Genomic DNA, 12444 nt, shown 5'->3' on the forward strand with positions numbered 1-12444 from the left:
GATGATAATGAAGATCCATTCCTCATAGTTCTTATAACCTACATGAGGAGTGATTTTAAATATATAACTGCTCCAACTCGATGAGTATTCAATTCTTTGAGTTGACTCAATAGAGTTATGTGTCTGCAACTTTGTCGAGTACCATTTGTGTTTTACCTTGGTGGTAGAGCATACTGTAATGACTTTTATTACTTGAATAACTTAATGATAACTAGCTATGTTGCTACTCGGATAGCTTCACACAATTCCTTTAGTACATCAATCTTATTAGAGTAATTCCCAAAAGTAGTAGTAGTAATAGTAATATCAACTACTGAACAAGAGTAAGAGAAGAAGAAGTAGTTCTATTATCTACTAAGCCGAAATAGGAAAAGAAGAGGAAATAGTAACATCAACTAGTAAGCATGAGGAAAAGAAGAAGAAGTAGCAGTAGTAATAGCTATTGCTGCTAACAAAACTTAGTCAAATCACTTTAGTGTTTCAAAGAAGGGTCAGATGAAAATAGCAAAGGGTCGATTTCTTGAGGAGGCCAAACCTCATTCGGATGGAAAAGCAAGGGGTTAGTTCCTTTGGGAGGCCGAACCTCCTTTGGATGAAAATAACAAGAGGTCAAGTCCTTGAGGGGGCCGAACCTCCTTGAGATGAAAATTACAAGATGTTGGCTCCTTGAGGAGACTGAACTACCTTATGGTACAACGAGTGAAGGGGTCGGCTGTCAAGGAAGCCAAACCACCTTATGGAAACGATTAAAGGGATAGAGACTCCTTTGGAGGCCGATCCACCATATGATGGAATAATGCGTTGGATCCCCTTATGGCCGAATAGGTTGAGGCATGGATTGGGTTGAACCAGACCCAAATGCCTAGATTTGGCACTTTTTCCAATCCCAAAAGAGTGATTTTTTTTATTCTTACAATAGGCGTTGACAGAGATGACATTTGAACGTTGAAGTATTAAGTACGGTAGCAAATTTTGAGAAGAAAAAAAAATCAATTTTATTTATTTATTTATATGTTGGATATGAGGGTTTTTTTTCTTAATAAGTGAAGAAGTAGGGGTTCAATGGGGGTTTGAACCTAGGATGTGGGAATAACTTTTCACACATCTTACCACTTAGCTGAGTGGCACTTCTCTTGAACATGAGAGTATTTGGTCATTTTTCACTAGTATAATAGTAAAGATAGAGGTCAAAGGGGTATTTTATTAGTTTGAAATTGTAGGGAGATATCTTAAATAATATCAAAATGTGGGAGGGATTTAAAAATCTTTACATGAAATAGAATTCGATAAATTTACTACCTCTAACAAGCCATAATGCGAACTGGTTTGGTTCCTTTTTAGCGAGTTGGGTGACCCTAGGCCAAATCATAGTTATCATTATAATCAAAGCAATTGAAAATGTTCAAGGCCACTACTAAAGTGCATGATAGCCAAATTGAAAACCATAGTAAGGACTGCGCTGTGTGCACGATACCGGGTGTTCAGGTATCATCTATAAAAATTTTGGAGAAGGAAATTTACGAGCAAAACCCTTACACACAAGTTCTTTTCGCGTATTAATGCATGAAAGGTTCACATTTCTCCTTGAAGCAGTCAGTGTATTTGTCATGCATTTAAATAATAATGATCAGCAGCAGCTATTGATGAATATATATTTATGTATATAGCACAACTAGAGTCTTGGGAGGTTTACAATGACAGCCATCACAATCAATACAACCAAAAGAGAGATGAGAAAACCTCAAAAATCTGATTTACACAAAGAATAATCAATCAGGATATGCACATCTCAGCAAACAAGATCGATGTAAGCAGAAAAACCCTGCCAGATGCAAACAAACAGCATCATCACGCCTACTTCACTGTACTCTTTCATGGATCACACTAACATCACGCTTCCTTTGATATGGAAACACTAGTTGAAGAGATCCATAGCCGGTGTAGACAATAACCTCCTCGATGGGGCAGGAGGTGCCAATCCAGGGATGTCTTTGATGTCTTTATTGTTTGGGTTCACGATCTAAAAAGATACAAATAGCTGTTAGAAGTGGGGTTAAACATGCACAAATTCATACCTGCATGTTAGTAGGTGACATGTAGGATGCATGTGATAGAATTTGTGTTTCTAAAAAGACTACTGACCATAAGATTGATGCAGTTTTCATGGCATGTAATGATGATGCAAATCAAGGACTTTTCTTATCTTTGACCACCCATGGAAGTGCATATGGACTAAGCCATGGGTATGGTACAACAGAAGACCAAACCAGGGTATGATGGTGTCATGTACTCTTCTACACTATCTCAGTCTCAATTCTCTTACGGTATTTCTGTAAATAAAAGCACTAATTTTTCATATAAAATCAAATATCCCACAAGCAGTTACCTAGACAAATGGTCTGGGTGCCAAGTGTTAAGGTCTCTGTATGTGTTTGGCAAGCCAACTTCAGAAAATTCGAATAAGGAGACAGCCATACAAAATACTAGAGAGAGAATAAAAATTGGACGAAACCAATTCAAAAATTGTTTTAAGAATAATGCTTCCATGAAGACACATATTACTCCCATAAAAAATAAAAAATAAATAAAGGAGAAGACAAAACGAAGGAGATGAGAAAAACGGTTGATATCATAGATTTGAACCATGATTTTAACGAAACAAACTAAGAAAATCTTAGAGAGAGGATTGGAAAACCTACTCACAAACAGATGAAAAGTAAATGTGTATGTTATCACCTAATTTGAATTATTCATTTTTTTATAAGTTAAATAATTTAAATTATTCATTATAATATAAACATACTTTTTTCCCCTAAAGAGATACTTCATTTCACCATAAATGGAAATGAGACAAACTTTGATGCTATAATATGATTTTTTTTTACATGTCAATAAATGTCGTGCCACGTTTACAAGTGTCCAATTGCTGGCATGGCGAAAATTCCAAAAGTAGAAGTGCCAAGGTAACATTTCCCAGGAGGAAATTCATTTTTTGTTTTGTTACTTGAAAATATCTAAAAGATGTCACAAGGTTTTGATGTTGAGAAGAGACAGAGAGTACCTTGACAATGATGATGGCTATTACACCACAAACAATAAAAAACAGAAATAGCATGATACATTTATCAGTAGCCACCTGAAAAGGGATTTGGCAATATATATTTCAGAACTAAAAATGACAATAATAAGAGAATAATGTTCCAAAATGGGGAAAAATGAACCAACCTGCCTACCAATCTCCTTCACCAACTGGGAAGCCTTCTTGATTGAGAACTGAATCGTGTCCAGCTCATTAACAATGCGCCCCATTTGTTCAGTCTGCAAGATATTTAAGTCAAATAAGCCATGTGAAAGACCGAAGCATGAGGAGGCCAGAGGAAAGGGCTATGCAGACTACTTCACTAGCTTTTATTTTAATCAATGGCTGGGTATTTATGATGCCTACTCACCTGACCCTTCAAGGTTACTGCAGTCTGAGATCCCACCTCAATTGTTTTCTCCACAACCTAGCATCGATCTTCAAGGTGAGGATACAACAGTCACAGCAGAATATTAAGAAAGCATAAAGGAAAACTAGGTACTTGTTTTGAGCGTTCGATAGTCTGATCAGTCTCGTCCATCTTCTTTTTCCCAGCATCAATAAGCTCTTGATTGGACATTGCTACAGGACAACCACGGTCAATTACCATGAGAATGCGGCTAAAACTAAGAGTCATCTGCATCCCACTCCAATTTTTTTTTTTTTTATAAACAAAATTGAATCCCATTGAAATTCAAATTCCCATTTAATTAAATATTGAGAGTATCAAAAAGAAATTAAAAAAATAGGTCTTGTTACTTAATAACCAGTTTAGCCAATTTTCTAATTAAAGTGCATACATTCAAATTCCCATTTAGTTAATTATTGAGAGTTCCAAAAAGAATTTAAAAAAAAAGTAGGCCTTGTTACTTAATAACAACCAGTTTTGTCCATTTTCTCCTTGAAGTGCATACAATTTAAGAACGAGAGATTTACCGGGCAGACCTATCTGTTACATTTTTATTTCAAAAACTCCATACTTTATCAACTTTGTTACTCAGCAGACCTTACTTTACCAACCAGGCTAACCTTACTAAGTTAGTAAGATTTTAAATCTTACTAAGGATTGTTGGGCCCACATGGATTCTCACATTGGCAATCCAAGATCACAGGCTTCTAGATTTCATGGAAAAACTCAGATTCAACAAAAACAAAAAAACATTTTTGAACTTGATCCTAGATGTTGAAAATGGATGGCTACCGAACACCCAAATTTAAAATTACAATTCAACGGTGAAAATTAATTCTTTTTTGAATTTTTTTTCAAAGTTCTTAGAATTTTGTCCTCTACAACCCTGTGGCATCAGATCATGTTTTTGGATGCCATAAATTGATGTGGTTATGAAACTTTCCTTACTAACTTATAAGGAAAGTATTTTTCTTACTTAACAAACTTTGGAGTGGGACCCACACTTTTTGCCACAAATTAATGCTGTCATGAAACTTTGCTTACTAACTTAGTAAGGAAAGTGTTTTTCTTACTTAATAAACTTTGGAGTGGGACTCGCATCTTTTTAAAATGATTAAATACCTATAATACCCTGGTTTGGATAGAATATATGTTGAGAGGAGATGAGGATATAACAGTTAATAATTTAAAGAACTAGAGGTATTACTAGTATTTAATCTTTTCAAAAGATGTGGGTCCCACTTCAAGGTTTGTTGAGTAACAAACATGATAAAGTAAGGGAGAGATTTTGTAATAAAAGGTCTGCCTGGTAAAATCTCTCTTTAAGAAACTGTTACCACCAGAAAAAAAAGAAGGTGCATCAACTGTGATCGAAACAGACCCTAAAAGCATTTATTTTTGAACTCTGATCCAATGCAAACAAATATAATTACATATGTACACATGTGAATGAGTATAATGGAATTATATCAAGGGATACACGATGTAGATTACTTTCACTACTTGAACAAAGCCCATGGCTGGCTTTCTACTTCTTCTGGTGAATGTGGTATTAAATCAAATGTAGAGTAGAATCAAGGAGATAAACAATGACTAAAAAGAATAAACATAATCAAATATATATGAATGTGATGATGCCCTCTGAAGATGATGGGAAAGAAGTAAATATCACCAGGTAAACATATACCCACTACCAAAACTGGCATATGAAGAAATAGATATTTATTTACTTTCCCCCTCAGATAAATGAAGAAAATATAGATGAGAGATCAAATCTCACATGATGCCATTTGAACATTGTCCTCGGCTGTAGGATCACTACCTCCTGCTCCCATATCGAAGAGTTCAACTCTTTTATCACCGAGGCTACTCATATATCTGCATTGCCACAACTTCAACAGGGGATCTTCGAGATACGGAGAGAAATCAAAGCAGGAGTTCTTCAAATACAGGTTAAATAAGGCCAAGTAAAGAAGCAAATACAACTCAAAGACAATCTGTAACCATTGCTTTTTTCTTTTTTTCTGATAAGCAACAACGTGTAACCATTGTTATTAAGATTATGAGACTTGCCTAACCTAGCCAAGACTCCTAGTGCTTAAGCTAGTCCTGAGATGAACCCTAATCACCAGGGGCTCACTAAGGCACGCCAAGGTCCTGAAGCACTGGAAGTTTAAGCATCAACCTAAGCATTGTGTGAAATTTAATATAGTGTATCCTCTACACATAAATAAACCTCTTACCTCTTACAACATGAAGAAAAATAGTCCCATAGGTTTGTTTTTTGTTGTTCTTTTGTAAGTGTAAATTTACTGAATGCAGATATTAAGTATTGAAGCCCAAGCTAAGGTAACATTCTTCTATTTTTAGGAGGAACTCCATGCTATTCTCCCCTTCATTTGTTAGAGATGGGTTGACCATGCAATATAGATACAATCCCCCCTACCATCTCCATCCGTTTCTTGGAGATTGGTTGTCTGTGCAACATAGATACGCACCCCCCCCCCCCCCCCCCCCCCCCTTTTTCCCCCAATCTCCTTCTTCTTAAACATGTTTGTGCAACAAAAGAACAATCCTTTCCCTATCTCTGTCTTAGGAGACAGGTTGTATCTGTGCAACACAGAAATGATGCTCTCTTTCCCCTATTCTCTCAAGTCTTTTGCAATATTTCATTTGCTTTATTTATTATCATGGTCCAAAAAAAAATAGTAATGAGTTTTATTTATGTATAAATATCTGCTTTTCTTAGAACATTCAACAAAAGAAGTATTTTTTCATAGTAATTGACGATCAAGTTATATAATCCTTTAACTTTGTTGCTATAATCCTTTTTGGCTGCTATATAAGCTTTGGCTATATGTGCTTTTTTCCCCTTTAACTTTGTTGTGCATTATCCTCAATTATTTAATTCTTATGAAATAAATACAATAAATTTTCTCTTAGGCTTCACCTAGTCTGAAGATGCCCTATCACCTATGTGCTACATAACATTATTCACTACACTACGCATAACCATCCAATTAATTCATAAGATAGAATGAGCTTCGTTTAGATGAAGTAATAAACCAGAATGCTTTTCTCTAGCCACCTATAAAAGATTACCAATTAAAAAGTAATGACTTAAGCTTACAAGCATGATAAAGCTGGTTCAAGGTCTTTTGTTTCTTTTTTTTTTTTTTTTTTACGCTTTTTCTTTTTGATGGTCAGCTTGACCATCTTACATTCTTCGTATAAAATATACTTCTACAATATATACTAAACATTTTCATTCCATATGAAACATTACTGAAAAATTTCATGTCTATAAATTATTTTTATTTAAAAATAAAAGAAAATAAGTAATTACGCATAATGTATGGTGTATTTATTATGAATAATGTATGGTGTAAAGAACTATAGATTTTAAAAGTTTCCACTTTCAAATTTCTGTGAAATTCATGTATCAACAACAGCACCAGTTTCAACAGACTCTTGGACTCTAGAAAGCAGATAATTACCTGTTGATGTTTAAGATAAGATAATTAAATTAGTGAAACTAACTTACGTTTTTCTCAAGGCCACATACGAATTCAACTCTTTGATCTGCAGCAATACAGTTTATTATCTAAATCAATTACCACATAATTTAGCAGAAAACTACCAAGATATGAATATGAAGGATAATTAAGTTAATAGAATAAAATGATAGCACATAGAAAATTAAAATAATTCCAAACAACTAACCAGGGATTGTTTTCTTTCATTGAGTTGCTTATTGACCTCAGGAGGATTTCCACTTTCCTCGTCTTTAATTTCACGATCAAACTCTTTGATCAACCTATAATAAAATTTTGATACAGATGATGATGCATAGATTTCTCACAATCTACAAAACAAAGATACTCCAAGAAATATCTTCCAAAATGGTTTCCAATGGAAGAGAACAAAATGTTCACTTCATTCTCCAATCAAATTACAATATTCTCCACATGGAAACATAAATTATCTACCCATACATGGTGAAATATTGTAATTTTGAAACCACAAACCAGTATGGATAAAATTGTAATAAAGAAATGAGAAGGCTCATGAAGTTGATCAAACGCACCGCTTACACTCCCTCATCTTCCCTGTAAGTTCCTCCAATTGTTTACTTTGTCTATTGGGGTCTTTAATCTTATCCAGCTTCTGGAAGCCATTTCTGTGAAAGAGAAAAGAAGTAAATGCCGTTATTTTTTTTTTTTTTTTTATAATTATAAATTATATTAATGAAGAAAAGAAGAAGGGGAGGCTGAGATAGCCCCCTGCATTATTATTACATAACCATCAGAGCCTTCTCTTTGGTAAATGTCATTATACTATAAAAGCATTATTATTGGCACTGCAACATGTTTGATCATTAAAGATCGGATGCAATTTCCATAGCCAAAAAAATAATGTTTCATTTCAAGAGTTCAAACAAGAAAATAGGCAGTTTAGTAAAAGCGGATATGCAAAAGATGTGCATATTGAAGAACGGCATTTTTTTTCCTTTTGGGGGATGGAGGAATGTCTATGTTCATCCATGTGAAGAACCCATAGGCCATAATCACAGCAAGGTGCTCAGATAAGCAATGGTTTCTTGAACAACCCCTAATGAGCAACCCATTTCTAGATGGCTCAACATCAAGAATGAAATTCTACCAGGGTTTCCTGCACATACCGCTCCACCCAATTTTATTCTTCATGATTTCGTTTCACAAACCCTAAAACCTCACCAAATGAACAAAACGAGATCACATTGAAAGCTACCAAATAATTGGATTTGGAGGTCCAAATACCCTCCCTTCTCTGTCTATCAACAACAACATCACATGATTTGGTTTCACAATCCCAATGTCTCATCAAATGAATAAAACAAGATCATATTGAAAGTTTCCAAACCATTAAATTTGGAGGTCCAAATAATCTCCCTTCTCAGGAAACAAAAGATTTGGGGTTGGTTAAATGAAATTTCCTAAGCCAACTCTTTTGTCATTGACAATGAGTTTTATTTTCTTTCACTATCTCCATCCACACTCTTTTGGGTTTCCCTCTTGTTCTTTTAGGACCTTCAACTTGAATATTTTTTTTCTAAAATGAGTTGTAACTGGCCTTCGTTGAATATGCCGTAACTATCTTAGTCAACAAGTAGCTTTAATCAAATAACTATAAGTCTAAATAATGTGGTTTTATTTTGCGCATATCCACTCAACCACTCACTCGATCCACAAAAACGTCCCAAATCACTATATATAATAGTTTTCTTTCTTTGGGGTTGGTTAAATGAAATTTCCTAAGCCAACTCTTTTGTCATTGACAATGAGTTTTATTTTCTTTCACTATCTCCATCCACACTCTTTTGGGTTTCCCTCTTGCTCTTTTAGGACCTTCAACTTGAATATTTTTTTTTAAATGAGTTGTAACTGGCCTTCGTTGAATATGCCGTAACTATATTAGTCAACAAGTAGCTTTAATCAAATAACTATAAGTCTAAATAATGTGGTTTTCTTTTGCACATATCCACTCAACCACTCACTCGATCCACAAAAATGTCCCAAATCACTATATATAATAGTTTCCTTTCTTTGGGTAACTAAACTTGGATAGTTTCCCTTCTCTAGCTGAAAAAATTACTCTTGGGACATACCAACCTCTCTTCGTTAGTTGTTATCATCCCAAAGAATACCCATCAGAAAATTCGGTACTTAGAGTAATGGCCGCATTAGCAAACTAAGCATCATGTATACTATTGCATAGATGTGTAGCTCAACCCTTACTTTAGTTATGGCATTCCCACCACAAATATCTAATGACCCCAACTTATTCCATAAAAGGTTAGGTCCCAACCTTTGATCATAAGGCAGCATCTTCTTTTTCAGTAATGTTTGATTGAACCTGCATCTGGAGAACTAGTAATACATAGCACTGTCTAATACACATTAATGCTTGACTTGTAACCATATACTTGCTTGGGTAAAGGAAAAACATCTAAGCCCCTAATACCTCAACATCTCAATGTGGATATTTCATAACTCCAAATCTGTGCCATGAAGTCTCCTTAAACTGTGATCCTATATTCTGATACATAAATACATAACCTCTTATGTCTTCAATGAGAATGCTGGTAGCCTAGGTTTACATCTGAACAATAAAATTTATAAAATAACTCATTTTTAGCGTAATTTGAACATTATAAATTAATTAAAACATGCAAGAAAAACCTATAGATTCCACTATACAAAGTTAATGAAAATTCCAGAAATCCATACGCATTTATAAGTCATTTCATATCACTGGATTCAGATTCAGAACAATAAACATCAAAACTAAATCAATCGGGACAAAAGAGGAAAAAACAAATTACAGAACTTCAAATCTAAATCAAATCGTGGTAATCTTACTTGAGAGCTCGAAAATTGTCTTGAATTTCTCCATCGATCTGCTCCAACTGAGGACTCATCTCCATTTCGTACGCCATGGTTAGCCGGATCTCCAAACCCGGCAACAGATCTTCAGAGCTTACACCATCATTTGACAGTGATCTTTAACTCCAATAGATCTTAATGAAGCTTCGAAAGAACAAAAAATCCCTAATCGTAAAAATATAATTCTGTAAGAGAAAGCGGAGATGGTTTGGGGAGGAGAGGAATTTCAGGCTCTTAGGGCTTTTGGAGGATTTGGTGCCTTGGTGGGAAATGATGAAAAGAAGGGCAAATTCGTAATAAGATTCGATTTATATGATGAATTGGTTGTCTTGAATTTTTTTTTTAAAAAGAAACCGTTTAGTGGGAATGTGTAAGGAATCTAAAATGAGCCGAGGGTGCACGAAGCCAGAGATTCGTCGGACGATATATAATACGCAGCTACCATAATATCGCGATAAATTACGAACTCCAATTTATCGATCATTCAAGAAATGCAACAAACTAAAAATGATTATATCGTTCAATGATTGGAGCAGATCCTCTGTAGCGCTAATCTCCTGTAGCCCTCAGTAGCTCATTTCAACGTTTGTGGGTGTGCCTCATCATTAAGATGATTGCATTCAATTGATTAATATAAGAATATAGTGACCGTCCATTTTCAAACACTTGATTAAGGTCAAAAAAGATTTTTTTTTTTTTGTATAATTTTTTTAAAAAAAATCTGATCTAAACCGTGAATCGAAGAGGGCTGTGTTGTTATTTTCCTTGAATGTAGTAATTTATGGATTATAAAACAAGAATTACAACAAAACCACAAGAGAAATGGGCTATGGAGGATCCCCTCCCTTCAATGATCGGCCATTAAATCGATGATGATTCTATTCCTTAACATGCATCAATCACTATGGTTAAGAAACTTGGGTATATGTGGGCTCCTTTAATCTTGTTCGATGTTAGTTATTGATTTTCCTTTTGGAGTAATTTTGCTTGGAGTTTTGTTCACGCATGTGAGTACACTTCAATGATTAAGTTTGTTGCAAATTTAGTATAATTTCATCTTGAATAGTATCAATCTTATATATTTACCTATCTATTTATATCCTTGAAACTCTTTATTGTGTTGATTGTATCAATCATAGAGATGTTAATGTTAGTTTTGGCCACATACACGCATGTGTCTTGAGTAACTGTCCTGTCTGGTCGATTTCCTATACTCTCGAGAGTGATTAGATTGTAGCCTACGACTTAGTAACTCGTCTTCACGTTTTCTAAGGTTAAGGAACGTCATCAATGACTATCTAAGAATGTGCTACAGTAGCAACTTGTACTGAAGTTTTGATGGAGAGCATCGATTATAAATAATTCTATTTGATCCCTAAGCTCACTAATCTAACTCCCATTACAATATACCATTTAAATACAGTGAATAGAGCTTTGAAGTGTCAAAGAAAGATAAAAATAGTTAATGGGAGTGTTTGTACATCAATGACATGAGATTTGTTTTTTTAAGTTTTTTCATTTTTGATCCTCATTTAATTTTAATTTTACATAATTAGGATCGTTATTTTGATCAAATACATGTCTAAAGAATGCTTCATTTGCAAATTGTGCCTCACTCTTGCCATGTCAAAATAGAATAATGTCACATCCTATCTTATCATTTGCCTGATAATCCTTAATAGGAATCACATGATACTTTGTGAGAATTTATCCATTATCATTTTCATCTCAAGGCCTCAAATATTAAGTATTTCAACGGATCAATGTCAACTTGAACAACTATCAACAACCTCGAAAGTGGTTTAACTTTCTCCTGCTACCACATTATGTATAAGAAATGATGACCAACAATTTGACGAGTGTCCCAGCTAAATGTTCTACTTTGATCATGGCCATGTGATATAAAATAAATTTAAGGTGATTTTTGATCTTATCAGATGAATTAATGGGGGGCCCATAACCTACATAAAGCCACAAAAGTCGCGAATAGCGATGCCATGTTTATTGATGGTCATATCTCGTTTAGCCGAGATTTTGTTAAGTTGAATTGCAAGGGATAAGCACCATTAGCTTCCTGCGTACGTTAGCAAGGGATTATTGAAAAGAATGATTGGCATTTAATAAGGCGTGATGTGGGGTGGACTGCGCTGTACGCGACCATGTGAACAAGTTGGGACCCAACCCCACCCAACCCAGCAGAACAAAACAGCTTTTAGTATAATAAATAATAATAGGAGAATATTTCTCTTTTTGCGGTAGAAACTACAAAGTGTCTCTGCTCCTATTTGTAGCCTCCTCATGTCATTTTAACTAGTCCTTCTCCCCTAGAAAGGCGTTGTGCGCTTTTAGTGTGACTCAATTCAATCTGGAATGCAAATTAATATTCTGCGAGGACTAAATACTATATATCATTAGTTATCCATCTTGTTTTTATGATCAACTGGATCAAATCATATGTGATAATTAAATCACATAGTCATTTTCATATATCTTAGGCAAATAATATTTTACCTACTTGAAAACATTGGAAT

General features: G+C 34.6%; 1 protein-coding gene across 1 annotated transcript; it reads right to left on the bottom strand.

Annotated features, from left to right (window-relative positions):
- Nucleotides 1-1612: 1612 nt before the first annotated feature.
- On the bottom strand, nucleotides 1613-10253 carry LOC147396233 (putative plant SNARE 13). Its single transcript, XM_086450510.1, has 10 exons — nucleotides 9890-10253; nucleotides 7576-7668; nucleotides 7212-7305; nucleotides 7033-7070; nucleotides 5269-5366; nucleotides 3582-3661; nucleotides 3450-3506; nucleotides 3226-3318; nucleotides 3062-3136; nucleotides 1613-2020 (listed from the first exon to the last, which is right to left on the bottom strand). Exons 1-10 carry the CDS (start codon nucleotides 9964-9966, stop codon nucleotides 1916-1918), a joined length of 810 nt encoding a protein of 269 aa, XP_086306636.1. The 5' UTR covers nucleotides 9967-10253; the 3' UTR covers nucleotides 1613-1915.
- Nucleotides 10254-12444: the final 2191 nt, after the last annotated feature.

This window comes from Akebia trifoliata, chromosome 8 (assembly GCF_017979445.1).
Source record: "Akebia trifoliata isolate Shusen 1 chromosome 8, ASM1797944v1, whole genome shotgun sequence".
NCBI lineage: Eukaryota > Viridiplantae > Streptophyta > Magnoliopsida > Ranunculales > Lardizabalaceae > Akebia > Akebia trifoliata.

Bases quoted from the DNA above. Each gene is read 5' to 3' on its own strand.
- LOC147396233 (XM_086450510.1), bottom strand. From the start codon at position 9,966: ATGGCGTACGAAATGGAGATGAGTCCTCAGTTGGAGCAGATCGATGGA. The intron at 7,669-9,889 runs GTAAGATTACCA...TCTCTTTCACAG, and splicing joins GACAATTTTCGAGCTCTCAA to AAATGGCTTCCAGAAGCTGG. The intron at 7,306-7,575 runs GTGCGTTTGATC...ATTTTATTATAG, and splicing joins AAGATGAGGGAGTGTAAGCG to GTTGATCAAAGAGTTTGATC.